The sequence below is a fragment of the Rattus norvegicus genome, chromosome 3 (genome assembly GCF_021556685.1).
Source record: "Rattus norvegicus strain SHRSP/BbbUtx chromosome 3, alternate assembly SHRSP_T2T, whole genome shotgun sequence".
Lineage (NCBI taxonomy): Eukaryota > Metazoa > Chordata > Mammalia > Rodentia > Muridae > Rattus > Rattus norvegicus.
This window is the reverse complement of record NC_141536.1, coordinates 166,218,943-166,246,524: the sequence shown is the minus strand read 5'-3', so window position 1 is coordinate 166,246,524 and position 27,582 is coordinate 166,218,943. Positions and strand designations below refer to the sequence as shown.

Genomic DNA, 27,582 nt, shown 5'->3' with positions numbered 1-27,582 from the left:
GACTTGACAGATTCAAGAAAATTGACCACCATGAATTAAAGCTGGATATAAGAAACAGCAGCAGAAAGCTTGCAAACTCAGGGAACCTAAACAACTCTGTACTGGTTTTTTTTAATGGCTTTTTAGAAATGAATGCAGATGAAAACAACCACATTTATGGAACACAATGAAGGGAGTTCTAAGAGGCAAGTCCACAGCATAGCAGAGAACACTGTCATTTGGCCAGCTTTTTAGTAACTACACATCAAGGGTTACTGTCCAATATAAAGAACTTTTAAAAAAGTATCAAGAAAAACAAAAATGGGATACAGATATAGAGTTCTCAAAAGAGGAAAGAAAGAAAAAAACATTCAATATCCTTAGCATCAAGGAAATGCAAATAAAAACTACTTTGAAATTTCACCTTTCACTCATTAGAATGGCTTAAATCAATAAATGATAACTTGTCCTGGTGAGGCTATGGAGTAAGGGGAATACATATTCATGACTGCTGGTCGTGCACTTGTATAGCCACTATGGAAGTCATTGCAGCAATTCCTTGGGAAGACTGGAATTGATCTACCTCAAGATCCAGGTATACCCTTGGGTGTACACCTAAAGGACACTTTATCCTACTAAAGCGATGTGGGGCCATACGGCCCAGGATTATGGAGGAAGAGTGGAGGAGATCTTCAATCCCAGATGGCTCCCTAACCCCTCCCAACCTGGTAACATGAAGTCATCTGCCCCGTCATCAACCCTAGTAAGAATTTATTGCCTTGATAGTTATCAGGCTTCATGTTTATCCTTATAAAGTCCCCCCCACACACACACCCTTCCCACCCACCCCCAAACCCTACAGCCCCTGAAGCATCTTCCAACACACCTGTCCTGGTCAATTGTACACAGCCAGCCACATAAACCTTGTCCCTGAGACCCTGACTACCTCTCCAGGGGCATAACACCCTTTCCCCCACCCTTCCCCACCATTAAACTGAACCAGATATCCAAAGCTGTTCCTGCATGTGCATTCTTTGCAGGGATACCCACCACTAACCAAGATCCTGTCTGCATGGCCAGTGCCCATATAAGCTTTTCTCCCTCAAGTCTAGTCCAGTGAGCAATGGGTCTGGCTACCCCAAGGGAGAAGTGGACATGGGCTGACACAGATTCTTGTTCAACCATGTTCATTGCTGCTCTATCACAAATAGGGAACAACCTAGTTGTTCCTTAACCAAAGAATGAATAAAGAAAATGTGGTACATTTACACAATGGCGTATTACTCCGTTGTTGGGGAAAATGACATAAAAATCAGAAATAAATAGCTGGAACTAGAAAAATCCTACTGAGTAAAGTAACCCAAGCAAAGACAAGTATGGTATGCATTTATTTGTGGACATTTGCTGTTAAGTCAATAATAAGCTACAATCTGCATAACCATATAGGTTAGGAATTGAGTAAGGGATTAGAAGGAAAGATTGATTTTTGTAGTTAACAAAATATAATAGATTTATATGGACAGGGGTACTGGTACAGCTGGATCAAGTGGGGAAGGGAAGAGGGGTACAAGGGAGGGAATACAGGGAGAGACAGCTAAAATTAAGGGTCATTTGAGGGATAGTATGGAAACCTAATACAGTAGAAGGTAATCTAAGTGAAATCCCCAAATAATAGGTGGGGAAAACCACAACTGGACATCTCTTGTTACAAGTGAAACTTCCAGTACCAAGAATAGCTTTTATTTAGTGTTGTTGACAAGATGGATCCATGGAAACCCCCAAACAATCCAGGCTATTGCCAAGGCTATAGGTGGTTTTTCTACAAACTGATGAAAAGGCCTTATTGCTGAAGACTACACCTATATGACTCATTGAACAAGTTAAGCTTGTGCCTAACTAGAACTTTTACCCCTAAGGCTAGAGTTCTTGATACCGGAAAGTACTCTGTGCACTAGGGGAAACAATCACCAACTGAGGTACAAACCCTTCGATTTACACTGCTGTCTTTGCCTGCAAGATATGCTAGGGCAATGGTGGCACAAAGCTTCTGTCTTAGTCAGGGTTTCTATTCCTGCACAAACATCATGACCAAGAGGCAAGTTGTGGAGGAAAGGGTTTATTTAGCTTACACATTCACTTTGCCATTCATCACCAAAGGAAGTCAGAACTGGAACTCACACAGTGCAGGAGGCAGGAGCTGATGCAGATGTCATGGAGGGATGTTACTTACTGGCTTGCTTCCCCTGGCTTGCTCAACTTTCTTTTGTATAGAACCCAAGACCACCAGCCAAGGGATGGGACCACCCACAAAGGGCCCTCCCCCTCATCACTAGTTGAGAAAAATGCCTTATAGCTGGATCTTATGGAAGATCTCAGGAAGGCTTCTTTCTCTGTGATAACACCAGCGTGTGAGAAGTTAACACATAAAACTAGCCAGTACAGTAGTGAACCAATATCTTATTTGACTTAAGACCCACTCCACAAGAAAAAACCCATACCCAACACTGCATGGAAGACCAAGATCCTAAGACTAGATAGCCCAGGGACCTAGGATAAAACCAAATACTACTATTCTACAAAAGCAACATAGCAGTACAATGGCTCCTGTTGACATTTTGCTATACTCATAGATCAGTGCTTGCTCAGCCATCATCAGAGAAGCTTTCTCCTGTAGCAAATAGAAACAAATCAGACCTTATGTAGAGAGTGAGAGACCTGAGATACTCAGCCCTAAAGTGGGATTTCTCCATCAAATCCCTCCTCTCAGGCCTCAGGGAATCCTGAGGCAGCAGAAAGAGTGTTAGAGCCAGGGGAAATAGAGGACACCAGGGAAACAAGGCCTTCTACACACAACTGGACCAATGTACATATGAACTTACAGAGACTGAGGCAACATGCACAAGGCCTGCATGGAATTGCACCACGTGTGGTTCTAGAACTGAAAGAAAAAACAGAAACATGCTCAGATCCCTAACTCAGGAGCTATATCCCACTGATAACCACTTGCATATGAAAATTTAGACTTTTCCAATGGAGTTTCACCGGAAAAACAAACTACTCATAGGGCATGCCTTATGTAGATGGTCAACAGAAGAAAAACTCAAAGGCATCTTTGGAGGCTCATGGTCTCATAATAGAGTGTAAGGGACTTTTCTTTCTTTAATTTTTATTTTAAAATTTTCTTTGTTTTTACTCTACAGCAATGTATCCTGTGAGTACATACTATGGCTTCCAGTTTTGTGTTTTTATGATATTCCTAAGTGTGAGTATGAGTGGATAACTTTTTCTTGGGCTCATTTCCTTTGGTTGTTTTTGTCTTATTCTCGTGCGTTTGTTTTCTAGTGAAAGACAAAAGGGAGCTGGATCAGGATGGGAGGGGAGGTGGGACAAATTGGGGAGTGTATAGGAAGGGGAAGTATTATCAAAATTTATGATAAAAATTCAATAAAAGAAAAATTTCCTTTGGCAAATCTACTTAAATGTGTCCTGTTAATCTAGATCATCTGAATGATAAGTGAACATTTTCACTTCTTTCTATGTGAAACTTTCACTTATTTTCTGCGATCTTGTTTTTAAACTGTCTGTCATATTTAAATGAATTTATATTGTATCTCATAATTTAAAACAATACATTTAACCCGCAGGCCATTTTAAGTAATAGCTGTGCAGATTTCATCCATGGGCTAGTTTATAGACCTGCGTATTTATAAGGGAGGACTTTTTAAGACCAGAACTTGCTGTGTGTTAGTTGTATTTCACTTTTTATCCTTTAACTAGAAAGGACTGTGATCATAGGCCCCACAGTTGAGAACCCGAGGTGGGAGGATACTTAGAATCTAGGAGAGACCAGCTGAGCTGGGTACTACGGCTCCCATCTCAAAAGGACAAAATCATTTCCTGTAAGTTTCTTACTCTTGCACAGAAATAGTAAGCCGGATCTTGTTTCTTCAGCGGCTTGAGAAAGTGGAATAATTTCTACAGTTTTAGGTTATCTATTTCAAACCTATTAAAAATGAAGGCCATTGTAGATAATGACTTACATTTCTTACCTGGGTCGCAATATGCCACAGTGCTGGTGTAGTTCTGCACATTCGCCACCAGGTGGAGCTGGAGACGGGTGTCTTACCCAAAGTGTATATGGATAGGAGAGGTAAGAGAACAGTAGTGTAATTAGGTAGAAACCTAAACCCTAGAGTGCATGCCACCGATATACACACTGGCAAGTCCTAATACCACACCAAGTAGGCCACCTTGCCCTTTGGATTCATGTAGACTAAGGTTTTCCTATAGCTTTTAATTCCATGCCAAATTTTCTAAATGATCTTGCTAATTCTCAGTACTACTATGAAATTCTAAATTCTAGAGTAGATTTCTTTAGCCATTTTATCACCATCAGTATGAACAGTCAACCTAGTCATTTACCGTACATGATGAATGCACACTGTGGAATAGAAATAATAAAAATCTGAGAAAAATAACCTAAGAAATTAATATCAACGTTAAATGTAAAAATGAAAGTAAGGTGGTATCTCCTTAGAACAAATTTTTTTTTGCACTACGCTTTCCCAGGTGGAATTGAAGGAATGGGGTAGTGAGTACTCAGCATGCACTATAATCGCACCAATGTATTTTATTTCTGTGTAAAAACAGCACACTTCATTTAGAAGGTTTAGGGTATGTATAATGTGCATATAATATTGTTTAGGCATTTGTAGAGATAAAGTAGATACGACTTTCAGATTAATTTCCTGTTATAAGACGCTTCATTTTTTTCAGTTTATATTTTTAGTTTAAAATTTTTTTTCTTGCCCCGAATATAAAACCGTTGTTCTCACAGAAGCATGACTGCTAGCTTCGAGTTGCTTAGGCAGTGTAATTCTGTAGCACCATCAGGGCCCCAAGAGGGAGTCAGGAATAACTTACAGGTATTGTCTGTTTGAGGACACTGGGATATACTGTTTTATTTGCATATTTTCAGTAGCTCCACTGGAAAAAATAACTGATTAAATGGGCACTAAAAAGATTCGGGACAAATTTCGGGTTTTGTTTTGTTTGGTTTGGTTTCATGCTGAGTCGTATGTAGCTAAGGCTGACTTAAACTCATGATCTTCATGACTCTTCCAAGTACACAAGTACACCACCCTGATGCCCATATTTTTATTGACTGGAATTTGCTTCTGACTACAGCTAAAAATCTGACTGCCACCTGTAGTTACCATAGATCTCCACCTCTTGATCCTAGGTGGTCTTGGTTTTCCTGGCTCAAGGATCCAAAAATTACTTTTAGAGATTTCTTTAAACTTTCAAAACTTACCTTAGAGTTACATATTTTTTTAGTAAGATTTGTAATAGTTTTTAAGACTTTCATTACTTGCGTTAAATAATTTTGCTCTGTCACATTTTGTGAAAATGTGCAAATGATTTGTAAAGTTGACACATAACCTCCTCAATGCCATTAGGAAGGAAGATCTCTAAGGCAACAGAAATGCCTCTCGGAAGCCTCTCGATTTGAAAATAAATTCTGTTTCCCAGCTCAGAGTGTCCTATGTGACTGCATACGCATAGCTCCACGGCCACCTGAGTGGACTGCTCTATGTAGTGTGAACCTGCACTTTGGAAGATGCGTGGGATGTGTTATACACTTAGTCACTGCTGCAAAGTTAAGTTTACCTGGTGAACATACTGGGTTCACATTTATCTACCAACCCTCCTAACTCCCCTAGGACACTCATACGAATATGAAACATTGAAACAGTTATGATTAATAAAACTAAAGTGGTAGAAGTTGGGTACTGTTGCCAGTTCCTTAATTAAAATGAAAATTTCTAACACTTTTAGTTATACTGAAGCTCTGAGCCTAACTGAACTTGGATACCCTATAATTTAGAATTTTATCAGGCACTACCTATGGGACTTGGCTGGAGCAGAGAAAGGCTCTACTTGGCTCTGCTCTAAGCAGAGTTAATCCCCTAAGGGTAAATGCTATTTCTAGAAGAGCAGCAGGTTCCCCCTTTTCCTGTAACAGTTATATGGGTATTTTTGAGAGACTGGAATTTCAGTGTGTAGTGTGTGTGTGTGTGTGTGTGTGTGTGTGTGTGTGTGTGTGTGTATGTGTAAAACTTTGGTCCACTCGTGTTTTAAAGTAAGCGAAATATAAAATAGGAGCTGCTGAAACATATCTTGAAATAGGAAAACACATGCTTTGATATTAACTGACCACAACTAAGGACTCAGTATACACTACCACATTCAAATATTCTGCATGCTTATGGAATTCCGTCACTGGCTTCCACCCACGAAAAGTTTAATTCACACGCATCGTAGACTAGGCAAAGTGAGGATCTTTCTGCCATAATTTCTTATTTACAAACTAGCTCGATGAGTGGCATGCTTGCTCGTATCAGAACTGACCACCAGTCCCTTTAGCCAGAGCAGTCATGTATGTCAGGCAGGTTTCATAGACAACACAGTCCATAAGAAGTCTTTAAAGAGTTTGGAGAGTAGTGGGTGCGCCAGGTGTGCGGATTTGTTCAGTACACCGGGTTGGTCTCAGTGCTCTCCAGACAACACACTGAGTGCTGAGAATGTGTTTGTGCCAGCATGCTCTTTACCACATATTACAGAAGTGTTGAGATCATCCTAAGACCAAGTGACTTGCTTGAAGAGCACAGAGGCCTACATTTGAGTGTAGGTCTTTGAGCTCCAAGCCATTGTTTACTCTTGACCAATATACTGGGCAGAGGGGTGGTTGGGTTTCAGCACCAGTGTTGTGTTTATAAAAAGATAAAGAGAGGGAGAGGGATATGTTCTATGGAGGTCTGGGGGAAGGGGGTGCCTTGGCAGGCACACAGTGGTATAGTATACAATAGAGTTTATTCAGGGCATGGAGAGGGGAGTTAAGAGGGTAGTAGGGCAGAGAGAGAGAGAGAGAGAGAGAGAGAGAGAGAGAGAGAGAGAGAGAGAGAGAGAGAGAGAGATGGGGGGAAGGAGGAGGAGGAAGAAAGAAGAGGAAGAAGAGGAGGAGGGGGAAATGGGGAGAGAAGGGACAAAGGGGGACGAGGATAAGAGCAAGAGCAGAGTGAGGAGGGGGCAAGCAGCTCCTTTTATAGTGTCAGGCACACCTGGTTGTTGCTAGGTAACTGTTGGGTGGAGCATACCTGGCTATCACCAGGTAACTATGGGAGTGGAGCTTAGACAGTGGTAACAGGGGTAGGGTGGCTTCTTTCTGAAAGAAAACTTAAAAGCAAACAAATCAAAAACCCCCCAAAAATCAAAAGTAGGGGACTTTTATTGTTAGCTCATTTTCTCCCCTTGTATTGGAGTAAACTACTTATTCCAAATCTTCATTCCATCTAAACCTTTTATAATAGGGGTTTTGATAATACAGACAAATGAAAACTTACAACTCTTCTTAAAGAGGGTATAGATTTTCGTGTTGCTAGGATTTCTAGTAGGTTACTTCTAGATTAAATGTACTCAATTTTCTTTCATAAATTTTCAATTAACTTGAAAAATGGTAACTAGTTTTTCAAGGCACAAGCCTTTATATATTTGACAGAATCTACAGAGAACAAAGTTGGCGTTTTCTTTCTTGTGTTTAGGTTCAAAGATGTTGACTTTTTTCCAAAGTCCTTGGCTATACCTCATCCCAACCCCAAGAAAGTGAAAGCCTTTGTTCATTTCCTGTAATAAGTAGTCATTTAATTAAAGAACAAAATTAACAGGAATCAAAATGTTGGAGCTGTATTTTTTTTGTTAGACATCATATAAAAAAGAGAACGTATAGTACAGTAAATCACTCTATAACATGAACTTAGTTTTCAAATCATTAGGATAAAAATGTCTTTTCAACAAAATACTGAATGACGCTGGGTCACATGTCCCTCACAGCGGAGGCTGGGAGTGTGAGTCTGCACATGCATGCCACCCGTCCTCCATGACGCCGCAGAACCGGAAAACAAGGTTGAAGGCAAACACGTTTTCTTCTGGGAGAGTTACTCTGGGCCTGAAGTGACCCCAACAGTTCACACTCCTCAGACACCGAAGACGGGAGTGTGTCCTCTGGGTTGCTCCTCTTGTAGGTAAGTGGTCAGGATTGCGCCTCTGTGATCCTGCTCTTCTCACAAACACAGCAGTTAGTCTTGAGGAAAGTTCCCTGATGAATGTTCAGTGTTGGTATCAAAAATTAAACACAAATTCTTCTCAGAAGAAAATCTCTATGGCCTGTGGAATCTAGAAATGATATTTTAAAATTAGATATTTATAATAGTCAAAAATGCCAAAAATAAAAATAACTTCCTAAACCAAAAAATGAACAAACAAAAAGACCCTTCCACAAACAAATTTACTGCTACTCAGAGTGTCTCAAGTTGATATAGAGGGCTTCAAGGAGGGAGTTGCTGTGGTTGAATGGTCTCGAAGAACTCGTTATGACTCAAAGCCACCTTGCGTGGAAGCTGCCGGTGAAGTCCTCAGCAGACACGGAAGCTCTAGGACCTGGCCTGGCTGACCAGTTCCTCTTAAAAATGTCTGCAAATTAGTTAACATGTTCATAATGATGCTTCATCAACTCAAGAAAATTCCATAGGATTGGAATACTGCGTTGACTTTGTAAAGCTACTACGAAGGACTAAAATCTGATTAGCTTAGATTCGGGGTCCCACACACAGGTTTGTCTATTTCTTTAAAAATAATAAGCATTAAAATGCGTTTTACAGAATTTTATTTCCTAAACTTACATTCTTACATTAAGAATAACAAGAGCTGAGCTATCCTGTCAGGTATAACAGGAAACTTTAAAATTTTGTTTGCATAATTTTATTCCTTCCTTACAGCCCTAACACAAGTGTGTGAGGGGTGTAATTCATATTTATTTTCTGTCCCATAGCCCCAGTCAGCTTGCAAGGGGAATTTTTTAAATAAGTGCAGCAGCCCCTTGGGATCCATCACAGAGTTCACTAGGCAATGTACAGAAGCCAGGTTGCTTGCTTGCTTATTTACTTATTTATTTATTTATTTATTTATTTATTTATTTATTTATTTATTTATTTAGTATTAGGGACTTGAGAGCCTCCTTCAAGGAAGGGGACAACGCAGTTGCTCGTGCTTTAGGCTCTCAACAGTCGGTGCCATCAGTGCTTATAGGCGTGCAAGAACATAGCCAGAGAGAAGGACTTCAAAAGTATACAGAGCACAGGAAGGAAAGTTTCTTCTCCCACTACTTGTGGGCAACAGGGTAGGCATAAAATGCGCTGTTCGACTTGGTGGGAAGTCAGGCAGAAGACCCTGTCTAACTGCCACCCACACCAGGAAGGCAGGAGCTTCCTATATATGTTTCACTGTCACATCCTCAGCCGCTGGATTGCTACATAGTAGAGTCTCAAATGTGCGCTGAAGAAATGAATGTGCCTTGTGGTTGGGTGAACAATGGCTTGTGTTAGAGCTTAATGTCCATATTACGTAGATAATGGAGAGTGATTTCATAGCAATCTAGATGTAGTAGTAAATTCTATAATTTTTTAAATGTCGGAATTAAGTACCTAAGAAAAATTTGAGACCAATTTTCTTAAACATGGCAACTCTATACTATCATGTACGTATCCCCTCTCACCGCCGATTCCTATGCAATGATGTTTTTCTTACGAAGATAAAGCTTCTTGTGACTAGACTCATCATGCATCAGAAAGCTCACCTTGTCAAGTGCTTGCTGGATGCGTGCACCTCCATTTCATTACTCTTATACTCATTTAATTCTTTACGAATTGCTGCCTGGGATTTAAAAAGAATAGGTTTTCAAGTCAAATTATCACCTTTACATATTGTCACCCATCAATATGTACTGACACCATGGTCAAAAATCAGAAAGGAATTCCTTTGCTGTGTTATAGTGGGGCAGTCAATCCTTCCTGCACTAGCAGGTGAGCCTAGCACAGACTTGGGGACCCGTGAATAGTAAGATCAGCGCTTTGACCAGTGGAAGGGGAAGCCCTGGGTCCTGCTAAGACTGAACCCCCAGTGAACTAGACTGTTGGGGGAGGGCGGCAATGGGGGGAGGATGGGGAGGGGAACACCCATAAGGAAGGGGAGGAGGGAGGGGGATGTTTGCCCGGAAACTGGGAAAGGGAATAACACTCGAAATGTATATAAGAAATACTCAAGTTAATAAAAAAAAAAAGAAAAAAGAAAAAAAAAAGATCAGCGCTTTGATCCTCTCGCTATTGTGCTATCAGAAAACCCATGTCATTGGAACTTTTGAGCACAGAGTTCAGTTTTGTGCTATGGCAGAAGTAGAGCAAACATCTGTCTTAGAGCTTCTAGTCTTGCCCTCTTTTAGCTTCTCTAAACGTGTGTCTGTCTCTCATCTGAGCCCTCCAAAGTCCAAGAGTCAAGAATATAGAAAACCTTCTATATTCAGATGATTAGGTAGCTGCTAAAGAATTCTTTCCCTTTGAACATCTAAATGTGTCCAACTCTGTTATACAGCATTTCTCCAGTTTGACACATATGCTCAGAAACATTCAAGTTATTGTAAGAACAAATAACTGAGTGATTGTATAAATTTTCTCTTCCAAAAAAAAAAATACATTCTGAACGCCCCTTCACACTTCTGGACTTACATCCTCCTAGATGATAGCATTTGACCACTGATGGTTGCTTACCCCATGTGCTTGGGTCATTTGATTTCCTTTATACAATCTGTACCAGATTTTGAAATTCACACCTCCATGGTATTTGGAAATTGACATTTCTTAGGGGTGTCCTCATGCACTCTGTGATGTCCACTCATCGGATATGCCAGATACCATTTGCAGTGACAACCCCAAATGTCTTATGATACTGCCAAATGTCTTTTAGAACAGAACTTTCCCCTAGCTCAACTTAATCCCAAATTAGCTTCATGAAATCAAGAGTGTAGGGCATAGTTCACATTGTCAGAGAGAGAGCCCAGCCCGATCATGAGATGTGACGCCCCAACCAGCACAGAAGCGGCACAGAAGCAGCATACCTTATCTGCTGCTGACAGTCTCGTCCAGGGCTTGTCTGCTCTCCTGTCATAGTCCTGTGCTCTCGCTACTTCCACATAGTCACTGAAACGGATCAGAATTTTCCTGTCTCTCAGTTCATCAACAGTGGGTCTCTGGTTAAGCTAAAATAAAAGATGATTACAGTTAGATATCATATGCCACAGTTATTTTCTTATAGTAAGCAGTACATAAATCTATAATATCAACTGTACTTGTGAATTACCATGAATATTCTCTAGTGTGACTTCAGAATGCATCAAGTAATCCTCACATAATCTCTTTCTTCCGGTACCCACCTATCCTGACAGAGCACATGTCAAGGAGTCCCTGACTAAGTTACACGTGTTCAGTAGTCTCTTATGCTAACCTCCACTCTCGTGAAGAGCTGGAAGACTGTTGTATTAGCTCCAAGCGCAACAAAGCATGAAACTTTGTTGAGGGTCAGCCAGACAGTGGAAATGATCAGGAGGAAACTTAGGTGCCTGGAGTTACTTCCTAGGCTAGCCATTGTAAATCTAAACTGGGTCACACAGGCAGAATGGAGAACAACAGACTGCTATTCCACAGAGGCAAGCAACAGCAACCTGCAGTCTGTAATCAAGGAACAAGATACATTGTTGTCAACTAAAAAAAACAGAGCTGAAAGGTATGTGCTTCTTAGTGGTAAAGAATGCTCAGTCACCTGGGGAGGGATTGTAAGTGCTACGTGGGTTTCACTGCCTTCTCAATGGTTCGCTATTGAGGCCTCACTATCTCGGTTCACTTAGACACTGGGATAAGTACAAAAGGCACTGCTCTTAGAGCAACTGACCCCATGTTGACTGGAAAAGCACACAAAGTCACCGTATGCTTTGCACTACCCTTCCAAACTGCTGCAGAAGCAGAAGCTGTCTCTAGTCCTCATCTGTTTGCAAAATAAATGCTTTGACTGTAATCCTGTGTAGATTAGTTTTGTCATTTTGACATAAGTTAGAGTCATCTGGGAAGAGGGAATGCCAACTGAGAAATTTCCCCCCATCTGATTGGCCTGTGAGTATGTCCCTGTGGACATTTTCTTGATGACTGATGGGGGAGGGTCCAGCCCACTGTAGGTGGTGCTACCCCTGGGCAACTCTCCCTGGGTTGTACAAAACAATCTGAGCAAGCCATAAAAGAGCATCTCTTCCTGGTCTCTGCATTAGTTCCTGACTCAGTTTCCCTCATTGATGTACTAGGTCTTGGAAGTACAAGCAAATTAACCCTTTCTGCCCCGTGTTTCTTTTGGTCCTTGTGTTTGACAGCAACAGAAAGCAAACTAGGACAGTACCTTCCTGGTTAATCTTTGCTTGATTTCTCTCCTTTCTTCCTGCTCTGTCTGATCATTCCTTTCTGTGGAAGGGAAACAGAAGCAAGTTAAGCATTTCTTGTCACAGAAGCAAGTACTAGCTTCCCTAGGGCCCCTTTACAGATGACACCTTTTGACATATCAGTTTCTGTGTTTGCAGCTACTTTCCCAAAAGCTGCTCAGGACACGCTGGCCTGAGCTGTCACACATGACCACCCTTCACAGGCTGGTTCTCCTCTGCCCCATACAGTAGAAGTATGTTTTTGCTACTGCTTGCTTCTGTGGAATAGTTGTCTGTTGGTCCCCATGTCACTTGAATATCTTGTCCATATATTCGTATCTAGGAAAACACGGAACATACAGTTCCAGTCACCCAGTACTCAAGTTCAGCTCTGAGTCGTTCTGTCGCCACAGTTTGTCTTCTGCCTTTCCGTTTCGCGAGTGTGTAAAATGGAATTTTCAGACAACTACCGCAAAACACCAACTGCATTTCTTCCAATTATGGGCAACACTATATAAAATATGAGCGTACCCATGACTCAGATGCTTGCCCATCACTGAAGCATACATACATGAGACTGCCTTCTAAGGGGCCAACAGCCCTCAGAATTGGCTTTGTCTCTTAGGTTGTGTTCACACTATAGTTGGCAGCTAAAGGGGGGCCAGCATGCTGAAATACTGTCATAATGTAAGCCTGGCTCAGGGAGCAGAGAGAAAAAAGAATGCGGCCCTATTTCTGGCATTCTAGGTGCTAAATAAAGACTCAGGTCCCCAGCCTTGATACAACTCCTGCCTAAGAAATAGATCTCACCCACCAGCACACAGAGCAGTAGCACAGCCATGTTTGGGGAAGGGGAACCCTGTAACCTACACCTAATATAATTTTACATCTATGCTTTTATTTAAACTGTGTGTTTCGAACACTAGTGTGTTGGGGGAACTGGGTGTGTGGGTGTCTAATACATCTGAGTATGCTTTTCAATAGTCCTTTTATTTTGGAAGCTATTGGGCTAGAGAATTTTAGAGAAAAGCACAATCACACTGTGTGCTTGGTTCTTCAGACATACGTTGCAATAGAAAGCGTATTGTTATAAGCTATGGTGACAAAAGAGTGAAACAACCAGGAAACCCTGAAAAATGTCATCAGGCCAGCCCTGAGAGGATACAGCGATGGCGTGGCAGTAGTTCTGATTTCTTACGAAGGTCCTGAACAAATTCCTTGTAGTCTCCTTGTGAAAAAAAAAAAAACGGAGAAAAAAAGCAGGATTTCCCCACCCCAACTCCCTTTATTGTGAAAATGCCATTATTATCAAAGCATAAAAAACAGTTTGGAGGCCAGTTATTCCAGCACCTTGGATAGCTCCATGTGCATCTTCCAAGGGTATCCAGGAAAGTGTGATTGCTTCTGCTGTGGTGACTGACTAAGAACTAGGCAGCCAGTAGAGGCGGGACAATGTTCACATGTTAAAAATGTCACATTTGCTCAGGGCCTTAGCTGCTTCAACTAGTAAAATGGGGCTGAGAGCACGACTCTCAGATTTGCGGTAAACATTAAGGAACACACACAGACTGAACCCAGTCATCATATTCAATTAGCACGAATACGTAGAATTCTGAGAGTGTGTGTGTCAGCTGCACTGACATAAGCCTCCTCTTGAAGGAGAGCAAACGCAGAGTTCAGTCACAAGCGCAACTCCACGAATTTCGCTGCTCTGTGCTAGTCCATACGTGGTGGCCATAGTCTTGCCACAGAAGAAAGCAGACCCATACAAGTCGAGCAGTGGGCTTCTCAGATCCTCCCACTCAGAACACCTAACGAGACTTCCGAGCTAAGGGTATATCTGGTGTGCTGGCAAAGGCAATGTGTTTATGATGCGTTGCCATGGCCATCACAAGGAAAATCCACTTTCCTCAGCACGCTAAAGGTTAGTGCAGTCAGTTCCAGCTACTTGGTAGCTCTACTCGCACTCGCCGAGCAGTCTATTTTTAAGACTCCACTGTTTGTTTTAGATAGTAACACAATGAGAAGTACAAGTAGGGGAACCTGGCTGTCCACACAAAAGAAAAGACACTGCTATGGAGGGGAGGAGCAGGACCAGGTTAGTCTGGGCCATGGGGCTCTCTTCTTCTGTGTCAAGAGCACACCTGGAGCACGTCCTGGAACATCCCTTGTTGAAGGACAGACCATGGTTTTGAATAATATAAATGACATAAGTTGAATTTTAAATAAGTAGCTTTATATTTAATATCTGAATATTTGCTAACTAAAATGGCTTGACTCTTGTTGACTTGGTCATGTGTAATGTCAGCCCACAGTCTATGCCTCATAACAAAACCGTAGCACTGCATAAGTTTAAAGAGTTTTGTGTGTGTGTGTGTGTGTGTTCTTTCTGTCTTTGTTCCTTTCAAAGCTTATTCTCTGTTTAATTATCAAGACTCTAATGCATGTATAGTAAGTACAGTGACCTCCAAATGTTGGCTTCCAAATCCTACCATTTTCTTCAGGAAAAAATTCTTAATCTTAGGATATTTCCCAATAGTCTACATAAGAGGGGGTAGGTAGCTTTAAGGCTAAGGATAGTATTGAGGCTAAGACAGGAGAGGAATAGGTTGATTTGCATGTTCAGATCAAGACTCTCTAGCCTCTCTGCTAGGACCAGGTCTGTCTTGGTGCTGTTACAACTTTGAAAGAGCTGATCACAAACAAAGAACACTCAGGCAAGCAGAGTATGTAACACACAGCAAGAGAAAAGCTACTGGATTGATCCAAAGACTACAAACACATCTTGTGGAAAACACTTTAAAAACTAGTCTAGTAGACAGGCACTACTCAGGGTTCGCCTGAGGCTTGGCTACCTTCTGTCACCCCAGACCATGAAACTTCCATCCAGCATACGTTATTTCTGGACACCTTGGCTCAGCTCACTACAGTTACACACCTAATCGGGGGAACAGGCCAGAGGTACAGAGGGTGCTGGAACCCAGAGTCCTGAAGTTTCCCTGCTCCAGTGAGCTAACTGTTTATTTCTTCTAGGTTGAACAAGTGAGGGGAACACCCAAAGATGCCTAACTGGGTCTGTAATGTCTAATGTCCTTAGGACTCCCACTGCAAACTCCCTAGAAGCTCTACTTGGCACCCAACATGCACAGGGTTAATGATTTATTTCTCTTGGGTCAACAGGTCCATCTAATAAATCTGAAGATAAGAGTGTCTTTAATTATGCTAGGAGGGGAGCTATTTTTTTTTTCGTTTCAGAAGGAGCTTTCTGAATACAGCCGCTTTAAGGCTTTTCTTTCAGAATCTCTTAGCTGCTCAGATTAAAGGAACCCAGAGTGCTCAGCCTGCAGAGCTGGGCTGGACTGTGAGAGCTCAGATCCCTGCAGCAGCCGTAGCACACGTGAGGGAACCCTCTAGAGGAATTGCCCGCTACTCACGCTTCAGGATATTTCTTCTTTCCAGTTCTTCCACGGCAGGTCTCTGGCTCAGCCTTCTGCGGAAAAACACTAAGATTATGTTTTGCACCATGGTGGCTGCCTGGAAGTTCTGCCCAGGTCTGTGCAGTGAGAGGTGCCTGTCATACACCCCTGAAGTTGAAGATCACCTTTCCAAAGGGTAGAAAAGAGTGGACCACTAGAGCCTCTTGCTGGCAAAATCAAGTCAGACTTCCATGTGGGAGGGGGAGCCAGTCCACGGAGCCAGTGCTGAGGAAGTCCTTGCTCCACTCCACATCATCACCTGCTCCCTGCCTGGTGTGTGCACTTTACCCAGCCACATGCATGCTTCAGCCGTGCAGAAATTCATTCAGGAAAATCTTCTTCCTGCCCACTAGCTTAGAGAAAAGCAGGCAGCACCACTGCTGGCATTCAGGCTTCTGGTTGCAGCCATGCCCCCAGATCCTTGCTTCCAGGCATCAGCTCCATCCTCCATCCTCAAGAGCAGGAAATCAGCCCAAGAATACAGCCAGTTGCCTGCCAGGCTAAGAGGAGCCTCCTCTGCCCTGCCCCACCCAGGGGGGAGTGTCTAGGGCCAGCAGAAGGGCCTTGCCTCCTGTCAGTGAGCACACGGCTCTAACACCAATGACAGTTGGGGATCTCCCAGCTAACTGGGAAGGGAGCCGCCCACATAGGCGCGCGCCTCCCTCCCGCCTTCCTCCTCTCTCCTCCCTCCTCTTTCCTCCCTCCTCCCTCCTCCCCTCTCCCTCCAGCCTCCCAGATGAGTGTGCCAGTGTGCTCTGTGAAGACAAATTACTATTTCCTTTTCAGATGGTCTCTGGCTCAGGGAATTGGAGGACGAAGCCCAAAAAATAAAACATCAAAACTCTGCAAAACATAAACAAAGGGCTTGTCAGGAGAGGGAGGCATAATTAAACAAAATCAATGCCAAGCTCCAATTATTTCTATCTAAAATAATGGCCTTGGGTTGAAGCCAGAAGCCTTCCTACTTCCGGATTCTCAGCCACTATAGGGAGGCATCAGGGCCAAGGCACTGACTACTCAGAGCCAGGGGCTATAACATTTTGCCCCTGTGGAAATGCTGTCTCCAGAAATACGTGTCTATTTATAACCCTTGTCCCAGCACAAAGCCCAGGGCGTGGTGTGTCTGCTCTACACCTCCCTCTGCACTGGAGCACAAGTTTGCTTCGGGCTCCCCAGAGCTTTGCCTGCCAGCTCTTGCAGGCCTCCCCTACTTCTATTGGTCCCTGAGATTTGAACCTGGACCCTGACAACTTCTAGCTAGCAACCAGAGTCAAGCGTTTCCCCATCTACCCTAGGTAATGCCTGCTAAACGTGGCCCCCTGCTCCCTGCCACTAAGGCCCTAACCCCTCTCACGGACTACCAGTTATGCATCACACACTCTTCCAAGCCCCTGAACCCATTGCTGGGCCTGGAAGGTTTGGGAGAGCTCACTGTCCAAAAGAAAAGGCTGATGAACAAGAAACAAAAATCACCATCCATTTCAAAGTGCCCTGTACACAGAATAAATGAATGGAAGGATAAGGAGCCAAGCAAGGCAGGGGAAGGTGCCATTGCACTGAGACCCTGGTGACAAGGGGCCAGCCATAGGAGATTATACTCTTTATAGAATCTTTCCTAACTGTTCATTTGTTGGGTGTGAAGACTAAGGGAGGAAAGAAAGGTCACATGACGATGTGCTGGAGTTAAGCCCACAAGATACTGGAAGACATGCTATGTGAGTAGACCATCTTGTGGGAAGTGTGGAGCCGGAGATGGTTCTGGGGCTTGGAGATGACATGGCATAAGGTGTTCTCCCATTCCAGTCTGCTCAAGAAGCAGTCCATTGACAGGGGCTTTTCAAGCAGGCTATGGCATTAATAGGCAACATATCAGGGCAGAAGAAGACGGGGTTTGGAGAAAGGAAGACAAACCTGGTGATCAGAGCCGGGACACGTCATTTCCTGGCTGGGTATGTGTAGGCAGGGCATTTGGCTCTTCTGAGCCATACTTCTTACACACAATGAGGGCTAAACATCTTCAAAGAGTTGTACAGACTGAGTCAAAGTAAAATGGCACTTCATAACATTTGCTTGGAATTCAGAAATCTCTCAAGAATTCATACCACTTCAAGGATGGCTGTACCCAAGGGCTATAAGATCAGGACATCTGTGGCCAACGCTGTAGGGTCAGGATGGCCATGGCCAAGGGCTGTAAGATCAATGGCCAAGAGCTTGTAAGGTCAGAATGGCCATGACCGAGGCTTTAACACCCTTGTAAAATCAGGATTCAGGTTGCCAATGCATACCTTCTTTGACATTTATAAGTATATATTTTCTCCAGAAAGATAATCCTAGCTGGACTTTGTTCCCTAATACCTGATTACTCATGTCACCTGTGTGAAGTGGTCACCTTTGTCATGTACTTCCTCCTAGCCCCAAATGGCATCAAGTTTACTATCCAACAGGAGATAGAGACCCCGGGGACTTAATGCATTGTCTTGGGCCTGAAAACAGTCAAACTGCCCAGACTTTACCTTTGTCCAGGACCCCGCCAACAACTATGGTCAGCTGCACCGAGGCAGATGAAGTGACACAAAGCCCCTTCCTTGGCTGGCTATTTTAAGAATCTCACAGGACCAAGCACATCTGGCTCTGGTAAGCTACAGGCCCATCTGCCAAAGCCAGGACTGTAGGTCAGACTCTTCTTCCCACAGTACTGTACCCACGAGATAATGTGTGGAAAGTTCTTTTCTAAGTCAGGAGAACATAGCAGGGATGAGCAGAACATTGTTTTTGCTTTGGCCATTTGTAGTCATTTCAACCTCTGTCCTTATTAGCTTCTCAATGTCTATGGAATTGGATGGAGGCATTTTTATTTTAACTACCATGTTCTGCCAGAGCCAGGTATAAAACCCTGGAAAGAGATGGTTCACAGAGGCACTTGACCACCTCCTGAGCTTTAGTTTAGGGAGCAAAGCCTGACACCAGGGTTGATGAGGTCTCACCCCTGCCTCCACTCCAAACCAGGCATCTGAACAGCATGGGAGCCTGACACCTTCCAGGTCTGCATGGGGCACCTGAGAAACAGCCAAATACCTGGTCTCAACCCAAGTCCCAGGAGCCCCAGGAATGAGAGCTAGAACCCACAGCTAGATCCAAAGCAGGGAGAGCTGGGACCATAGCAGATGGGGCAGCAGCTGCAGGAAAGACAAGAAGCCTGACCTGCAGGATGAATGGGCAGGCTGAGGCTAGAGAGAGCTCTTCCCCCGTGGTGGAAAGTGAAGCACACTTGCCTTGGCTGTGATGCAGTGGCCACTCAGGCCATGAGGACATGGACATTTTATGGGCAGGACCACAGCCTTAGAAATGAAGGTTGTGCTGAAGGAGTTCACCGCTCATGGTTCTTGAACCCCATGAGAGTGGACCTGGCACACCTTGCTGCCAGTGAGCCTAGACAGGCAGGTGCTGGTGATGGATGGAAAGAATGTTGCTGGGTCTTCTCTCCGTCCCTGGACTAGCATCCAGTCTGGACAGTGCTATCACCTTGATGCTATCACCTTAAGGACAAGGAGCCAGGAAACAGCAAGAAATTGCTCTAACAGAACAATTCTGGAAGCCAAGGAGGCCAGGAGCACTGAGATGTAGGGAAGGACCACAGTCATCACTGCCCAGTGGGATGCACAGCTCTTGGCTTTCATTGCTATTGTCCTGCCTGTAGTTTGTGACAGTGACTTACGACCTCAAGCTGATTCCCCACAGTGGGTTTGATGGGGTAGCTAAGTACAGTACTATGGGGCTGAAAAGTCCCAAGGAAAGAAATATTGTAAGGCAGTAACATCCAGTCTACACAGAGGAAAGAATGTTAAGAGACTGGAGGAACAGTATGGGCTGGGTGTGTACCTCACCTTCTGCCAGCAAACATCATGGATTCCAGATGTCTATGAATCCCTGTTGGACCTAGTGCAGGGGCGCTAATAGGACAATGACCCCCTCAGTGGATTTCTGTGGCTGTCAACTTGAAAGCCACCTATAGCTCCCTGTGTCTCCAAGAATGGGCAATTGGGGCATAGGGAGGAAGAGGTGGCAGAGGGACATGGGAGGTTGGAGTGTAGAGACAGAGGTAGCCAGCATACAGTGGGTGAGATGCCCAGGTAAGCACTGAAATAAAGGGGTGACTGCACCTCCTCATTCCTGCCCGTGAATGGCTGGCAAGCTTCTGCTATGCTGGGTCCCCCAGGGTCACTACACTAACTTCAAAAAACCAGACTCAGCTCTTCCCTGGCCACTGGTTACCAGGGTCTGTGTTCTCCCCAACCTAGGCCTGTGCAGGGATACCCTACCTCACCAACTTACAGGGCTAAGAGGATCAGCACAGATGGGATGTAGGTAGACATCAGCGTCATGGCTATTGTCCCCCACTGTGTAGAGCCTGGGTTTCCACTCTGCTGGTAGCCCTACTGTGGGCCTGAACCCATAGAAAGGGCTATTGCATCAGACACTCAGGTCCCCTCCCTTAAACATACTCTTTATCAGATGCTTCCACCCTTTACCTCACTTTTCTCCCTTATACATGACCTCCTCCATCTGACATGCCCTCCTCCATCTGACATGCCCTCCTCCATCTGACATGCCCTCCTCCATCTGACATGCCCTCCTCCATCTGACATGCCCTCCTCCATCTGACATGCCCTCCTCCATCTGACATGACCTCCTCCATCTGACATGCCCTCCTCCATCTGACATGCCCTCCTCCATCTGACATGACCTCCTCCATCTGACATGCCCTCCTCCATCTGACATGACCTCCTCCATCTGACATGACCTCCTCCATCTGACATGACCTCCTCCATCTGACATGACCTCCTCCATCTGACATGACCTCCTCCATCTGACATGCCCTCCTCCCTAAGGTGTTCAGACACTCCTCCATCTTCCCTCCTCCAGCAAGATCCACACCCTGCTCCTCCACTAACACATATAGACACAGACATAAACACACAGAGAGACACACCAACCAGTGCCATTCGTATGCCTTCAGGGCAGAAGGCACATGTGGGGTTCACACCGGTGTCCTTCCCCCCTGCCTGCCCCATCCTAGCTGCTAAGCACCCAGGCACTGGCTTGTCTGCTTTCCCTCAGTCAGATACCTGTAGTCCAGCTACTGCCTTTCTGCTTACCTTCAGCCTTGGACCATACAGTGCATCTGACAAGAGCCACCGTCCTCTCCTAAGGTACCTTTCCATTCTCCTGTGAGTTCCCTAGAGCTGGGAGCATGAGATGACTCCTGACATTGGGGAACGAGCACAAAAGGGGGGCTACCAAGTAATCTGTGGAAGGTGGCTTGACACTCCAAGGACACAAATCCAGAGGTATCCAAGAGGCAGGGAGAGGACTTTGCATTTCTCGCTTACCCAAGTTCCCAGGATGCCCTGATTAACACACACTTTAAATAACACAAGGATCACACAATGGACAGGCTTGCCTGCTGTGTGCACTCCTCTGAGAGTCTTCACTCTTCTAATAGATGAGTTGCCCAAGGTCAGGGGTGTCCAGGATGTCCCCAAGACCCCCCAGGCCACAGGCTGGGATAGTTGCACCACCGAGGGCAAATGGCTCAGTCATTGCCCCAGCTGCCCTAGATTAGAGATTGTCCTGCCTCCAGTTAGCAAAGGCCTCCAGCAAGAAGAGGCCATTTCTGTGCGCACTTCTGCAGCCTGTTTGCACGCAGTGGCTGAGGTCAATGAGTTATTCAGGACTCAGTGTGTGTGACCTAACTGTGGGGGTCTCTGGCCCGGCTTAAAGGTTCCACTTGTCAGATGAATCCCCAGACTAAGTCAGAGAGAAATGCTATCACAGGCTTCTCCAGATGGCCTGGCCAGGCACACTATTCACATTTAGTGAGATGCTGGGACCCAAAGCTTAGACCAAAACTGACCTAGAAGAAGGTCTTGATATGGATCAGACTGGGCTTAACTACACTGAGGAGGGAAAGCCGGTTGAGGTAGAGTAGGTCAATGCTGGGAGCTGCCAAAGTACAGTCTAGCTGCCACTTCCAGGGCCACAACACATGCTCTTTTAGACGGACCCTGCAGAGCTCTTGTGAGGAGGACACTGGGAACAGCACTACCCATAATAGTCAAGATGCAGAATCATCTGTAGTATCCTTTGATATGAACAGAGAAAATGTGGGCTGCAGAGATGGTCCAGTCAGGGAAGCTCTTGCTACACAACACAAGGACACACTCATCAGCAACCATGTACCACACCAGGGGTGGTCAATGCATGCCTGTAATTCCAGCCCTGGAGAGGTGGGTGACATGTGGGTACCTAGCATGCTTTGTGAACTCCAAGCAAAGGGGATGGATGTCTCAAGAGATGAGTGTTCTTCTGAGCATGATACCTGAGGTTGTCCTCTGACCTACCTGTGTATGAACACACAAAAGCACATTAAAAGGGAAATTTTGAAATATATACGTGCACAATTAAATACTATGCCACTAGGAAAAAAAACCCAAACTCCTGTAGTTCTTGGCAACGTAAAAGGATCACTGTGCTTGGTTAATAAGGCAGATGCAGAAAGACAGATATCCTGATTTCACTCATACATGCCAACTACATCTGAGCTCGCAGAACCAGAGTGTAGACTTGAAGTGATTGCTGCCTTGGGACAAAGCCACAGCCATCATGAAAGAACAAACACTGGTATCCTGTCCCTCAGGATGAGAAGAGTTGACAATAGCATTTGTATATATCACGTGTAATTCAAAATCGCCAGGAAAGACGATCCTGGATGCTCTCTTCACATGCACACGTTCACGTACAACATCTCGATATATCACTCTCTTAAACGCTGCTGTGTGCCCATGAAAACCATCCCAAGACATACACATCACCAATCCAAAAAGCAAGAGATCAGGTTTTGTGGGCAAAGACGTCTCGATGCTTTCCTTTCTGTAACACATTCCATGTCGTTACATGTAAATACCTTTCCGCCGTGTGTGTAAGGATGACAGGAGCCTTGCATAAAGACAGAGCAAGCCTCAGAGATGGCTCTGCAGCATTGACCCTTCTCACTGTGTGCTACCTCAGCCATGGCAGCAATACATCTGCTTGTCCCTCATCCCCACAAAGTTCCCCTGTGACACCCTCCCCACATCATTGTGTCCAGGCCTTAATCTACCCTGTGACCCTAACTCATATACTTCCTACCTGGAAAGCAGACTCCCTTCACCTTAGTTCTAAGTTCTTTGAGTATCCTCTGCTCAGATAAACTTGCAGCTTCCATGACATGACTCTCACCCATCCTCCTGAAGGAGAAGGGCGTTGGTCCAAGGCAGAGACAGGAGTAAACGCATTCGAAAGCTGACACTAGCCCTGTGATATTGATATGGTACCTATTCCTTCTGATGTTTGGTTTTTCTTCTGAACAGCGGGCAGATGCTACACCCATGTCTCAGGATCTCCATCAGGACCAGCTGAGACAGAAGCAGGAAGCAGCACACATCAGGCCCTCAGAGGACAGCAGTCTCTAAGTCCTCCTTGGCACATGGTCTTAGCTACCTGGTGCTCCTGGCAAGAGGACTGCGGGTCCACGGGAAATTTCGAGACGCCTGAGGCAAGGCTCAGTGAGTCTAGCTTAAGAAGGGATGGTTTGTTACTGCTCCACAAGAGTGAATTCATGCAGCTACCAGCGTAGTGTCATCCCAACACAGACCCCACTCAGGGTATCCTACCAGGTTAACTAAGTGTTGGACCAACATTGAGAGGTTCCTTCTCAAAGAGCTACGCCTCCTAGAGACAGGCTGCCACTGGAGAGCAGACGGTGCTGCGCCCACAGAGCCTGCGGCTATTTTGGGAGGCAATCCTGCCCCTCAGCCAGCCCTGAGTCACTATGAAACTGGGATTCCCCAATGAGGGTGTACCAAACACCACTATTCAGCTCTACAACCAGAAAAATGGAAAGTTCTTCTCACTGCTGCTTGCTGTCCTCAAAACAGGCAGGTGATAGGGCTTAGACCCTGAGTCACAGACCCCTGGATGATAGGACACCCCGAGAATAGAGGTCAAGAGTAGAATGGTCTTCTCCCCACATGACAAGAGCAAGCAGCTATGAGGAGACCGGGATTGAGCATTCTGTAGAGGTCCCAGCCAGCTCCAGACCTAGAGAGGAAAGTGTGTGTCCACACTGAGATCACAACCTCTGACCAGTGCATTTTTCACTCACCGAAGCTCTCCCAGGGAGAGTCCAGCTGCTAACACACACACACACACACGTGCACATGCACACACACACACACACACACACACACACACCATACCACACACACACACACCATACCACACACACACACACACACCATACCACGCACACACACACACACACACACACACACACACTCAAACACATTCACAGTGATCCTGTCACAGCAGCTGCCTACACCAACTTTCTGGACATAAGGGTGAGTGTGGACCCAGTGATTCCATTCCCATGTCCAAAGCCTCTGCTTCTCATACCTCTGGCTTCTTCAGTGTCTAATGCCTGTCTTAAAATTGGTTCTCACCCGACAAGACTCTGTGTCCAATTGTAACCAGGAGTCTCCACATCTATGTGACTGCCTAGGATCCACCAGATCTAAGCCACCAGCCTCTCACCTGAGCACAGTGAGAGCCACCCAGAGTCCCTTTCCCTTCTAGCCCTGCTGTAAGCTGGTATTCATGAAACCCCACGATGAACTCCATCCAATGTCCTCGGCAAGGCTGGGCAGTTCATGAGGGTTCCTGCACCACTTCCCGTTCCTGCTGAGTCCTTTGCTATGACATGGCACAGCTTCAGATGGGCTCCTGGGGCTGGGGTGCCCAACTCCCAGTCCTCCCAGCCCTGCATTCTATTGAGCAGCACACACTGCCACCCGGCTTTGCCTCCAATCAACTTTCACACGTACTCTAAAACCTATCAGGGGCTGGAGAGAGAGCTCGGTTGGTAAGGTTCTTGCCATGGAGGCATGAGGACCCCAGTTCTGATCTTCAGCACCTATGTAAACAAATGGACCACAGCATCTCATGCCTGCAATACCACCATTGGGGAGGTGGAGACTGGAAGATCTGTTGGCTGGCCAGCCAAGCTGGGTCACTGAGCTCTTAATTTGGTGTGAAACCTTATCTCAAAAGTAAGGATGGAGAGAAACTGAGGAAGGCACTGTGGACCTCTGTACACACGCACACATGCACACACACACATGCACACACACATACATGCATGTATGCACCCACACACACATATACACACACACACACACATACACACACATGCATACACACACATGCAGGCATGCACGCACACACAAACACACAATCAATGTTATGTCATATTCAGAACATGAGGGGAAGGGGGAAATTAAGTTTCCATAAAATAGCACACATCTTATGCGGGAGCTCAGACACGACCTCGTTAGGAGACGGGGTGAGAACTGCATTGCTACACCTACACAGTAGTGACAAGCCTATCAGGATGACATCAGCTGCTAATGCACCGGGCACCATGGGATGCCATCACATCCTGGAGCAGATGCTTCTGGAAACACAGGGAAGATTCTTGGTAAGGCTCTGAACAAGGCTCTGAACAAGGCTCATTCTTCCCCATGGTTCCAGAGCCTTTGCTTTCCAGGAAGTGGTCTGCACACCATTTCAACAAGATACGTCATGTTTGTCCATGAGCCTCGGCCCACGTTCTTGGGAGCATCGGGGGGACGTTCAAAGTCGAGTGTGTGGGGGACGCTGGGGACGAGTCTTCACTGTTCAGGGATCAGGACAGAATCACTGCAGGAGCACCCACCACTGACCCTCCATGATCCTATCCCAGAATTCCCAGAGGCCCCAAGGCTGGCAGACCTGCCAAGGGCTGCCACGCATCTCTGCCCCAACTGGTGCCTCTCTGCATACTGTGTGGGTAATCAGGCTGCCTTCAAAAGTCCAGGTAAACCTTCCCCTTGAGGCAGAAGTCAGAGCTCCTAGGGCACGAGGTCTGGGTGGGTCCTGCTTCCAGTTACCTGGCAAATAGGCATAGACCAGTAGCCAAGAGCACCTGCAGCTCTAGATGAATCCCAAGATACCCGGGGGGCATCAACCTGGCTCTTCCTGCTCTGCTCTCCATAGTGACCTAGTGCTCAGAACAGATGGACCCAGAGGGCACTACAGCATCCTCCATGAGGAGACTCAGGCCGTTGAGACAGAAAAAAAAGAGCTGTATTGGGGACACATGGAGAGGAAGAAGGACAGGTTGCCCATCACAGGACCTGTACTGTAAGCTGCCTGTGGAAAGTGTAAGTACCACTGTACTATGCAGAGGAGAACCAGGAGCCCATGGGTCAGAGAGGGCAGAGCAAGGATGTGTGTGAGCAGGGTTAGATGCCAAGACAGCACCGGGGCCAGCAAGCCCCGGGGATCTTTTCCCTGCTTTCCAGCAGATTCCCGGATAGCAAATAGACCAGTGTAACTTGGTTCTGGGAATGTGAACTTGGGTCCCTGTGATTGTATTCAGGTGCCTCCAGCTGAGCCACCTCCCGGCCAGGAAAAAGATCCCTGGCTTGCTGACCAGCCTAACCTAATTGGTAAACCCCGGCCCAATCAGAGACCCAAAGGATGTGGACAGATGACATCCCTGGGAGTGACACCCAAGGTTGGTCTCTGGCTTTACATGTGGGCATACTTGTGGACACGCCCACACCCAAACCTACCCATACACTCACAAAAAAACCCGGGCTCTGCTCAACCTCTGCCTCAATGCTGGCATCTCCAGGAATTAACTGTGGGGTCCTATCTGCCTTTGAACTACCTGCCCATCCTGTCTCTCTGGTGGTCAGAGTCGAACAAGTCAACGATGTCAGCCTAACGAGATGGACACCCTCCCAGTTGCCCAACCAAATACCCAAAGAATCAAGTGGCAGGGTACAGTAGCTGCAATCTAGCCCTCACCAGCTACCTCAGCAGAAAGTAGACTCTGAGCTTAGTGTGGAACCCCCTAGTGGGCCAGACACAAAGAGGCAAAGGCCTCAAGCAGAGAGACTCCTGAAGCAGGAGGGAGCCCACCCATGCACACAGCTGCAGACTTGCCTGAGAGGCCAAGCTGTGCTCTGGGTCTGTTCTCTCCCAGGTCCAGACCTGCACACCAACCCTGCCTACGATGACCCTAGAGCTCTGTTCTCCCCATCCACAGGTGGCAGCTGCTGTTCCCAGCCCTGTGGTACCAGCTGTGCTTATTGTTGGAATTTGGTAATTCAATTAAGCTTTCTGTACACTGACTGCTTGACTTGCTGTGGGGAGTAAAGGACCACGTCTATGAAAGCCAGATGAAACATTCTAGAGCCAGAGAGGAAAGCTTCAAGAGCCGCTGTGGGGTGAGCGTGGGGCTGGACAGAAGGGTGGGGTGTAGTGAGTGGGGAGTCTGCATGGACTGCTGGGGTATCCGTTCTCTTTTGCCTCTTGTGGAAGATGCATCGGGGCTGTTCCCACGGGAAGCTCCCACCTACCATACTGGGAACTAAATGCTTCTCCGGGTGTGGCTGGACACAGCATCTGATGCCATGGACAGGCACGTGTGATTTCATGTGATAGAACTCCAGGGCTTGGCGCTGAGGAGTGAGCTCTGAACGGCAGCCGTGTGCAGCACAGAGGGCCACACAAGGGCACTCAGGAAGTCTCTGTGGCTGGACTGAATTGCGGTGGTAATGGGGAAGGATGTTTCAAAGGAAGGGAGGTACCACTGGTCCAGTTGCCCAGGGCCCTCAATGTTCCCTCATCTCC

The 27,582-nt window shown here is 45.8% G+C and overlaps 1 protein-coding gene across 3 annotated transcripts in view; it reads right to left on the bottom strand.

Annotated features, from left to right (window-relative positions):
- Positions 1–7,249: 7,249 nt before the first annotated feature.
- The window catches only part of Phactr3 (phosphatase and actin regulator 3), a 219,114-nt gene continuing 198,781 nt past the window's right edge, over positions 7,250–27,582 (bottom strand). For all 3 annotated transcript variants that reach the window (NM_001434389.1, NM_001434390.1, NM_214459.4), the window contains 5 exon segments: positions 7,250–8,211; positions 9,671–9,747; positions 10,985–11,125; positions 12,310–12,371; positions 15,763–15,818. In NM_001434389.1, coding sequence (NP_001421318.1) covers positions 8,196–8,211; positions 9,671–9,747; positions 10,985–11,125; positions 12,310–12,371; positions 15,763–15,818 — 352 coding nt within the window. In that variant the 3' untranslated portion in view covers positions 7,250–8,195.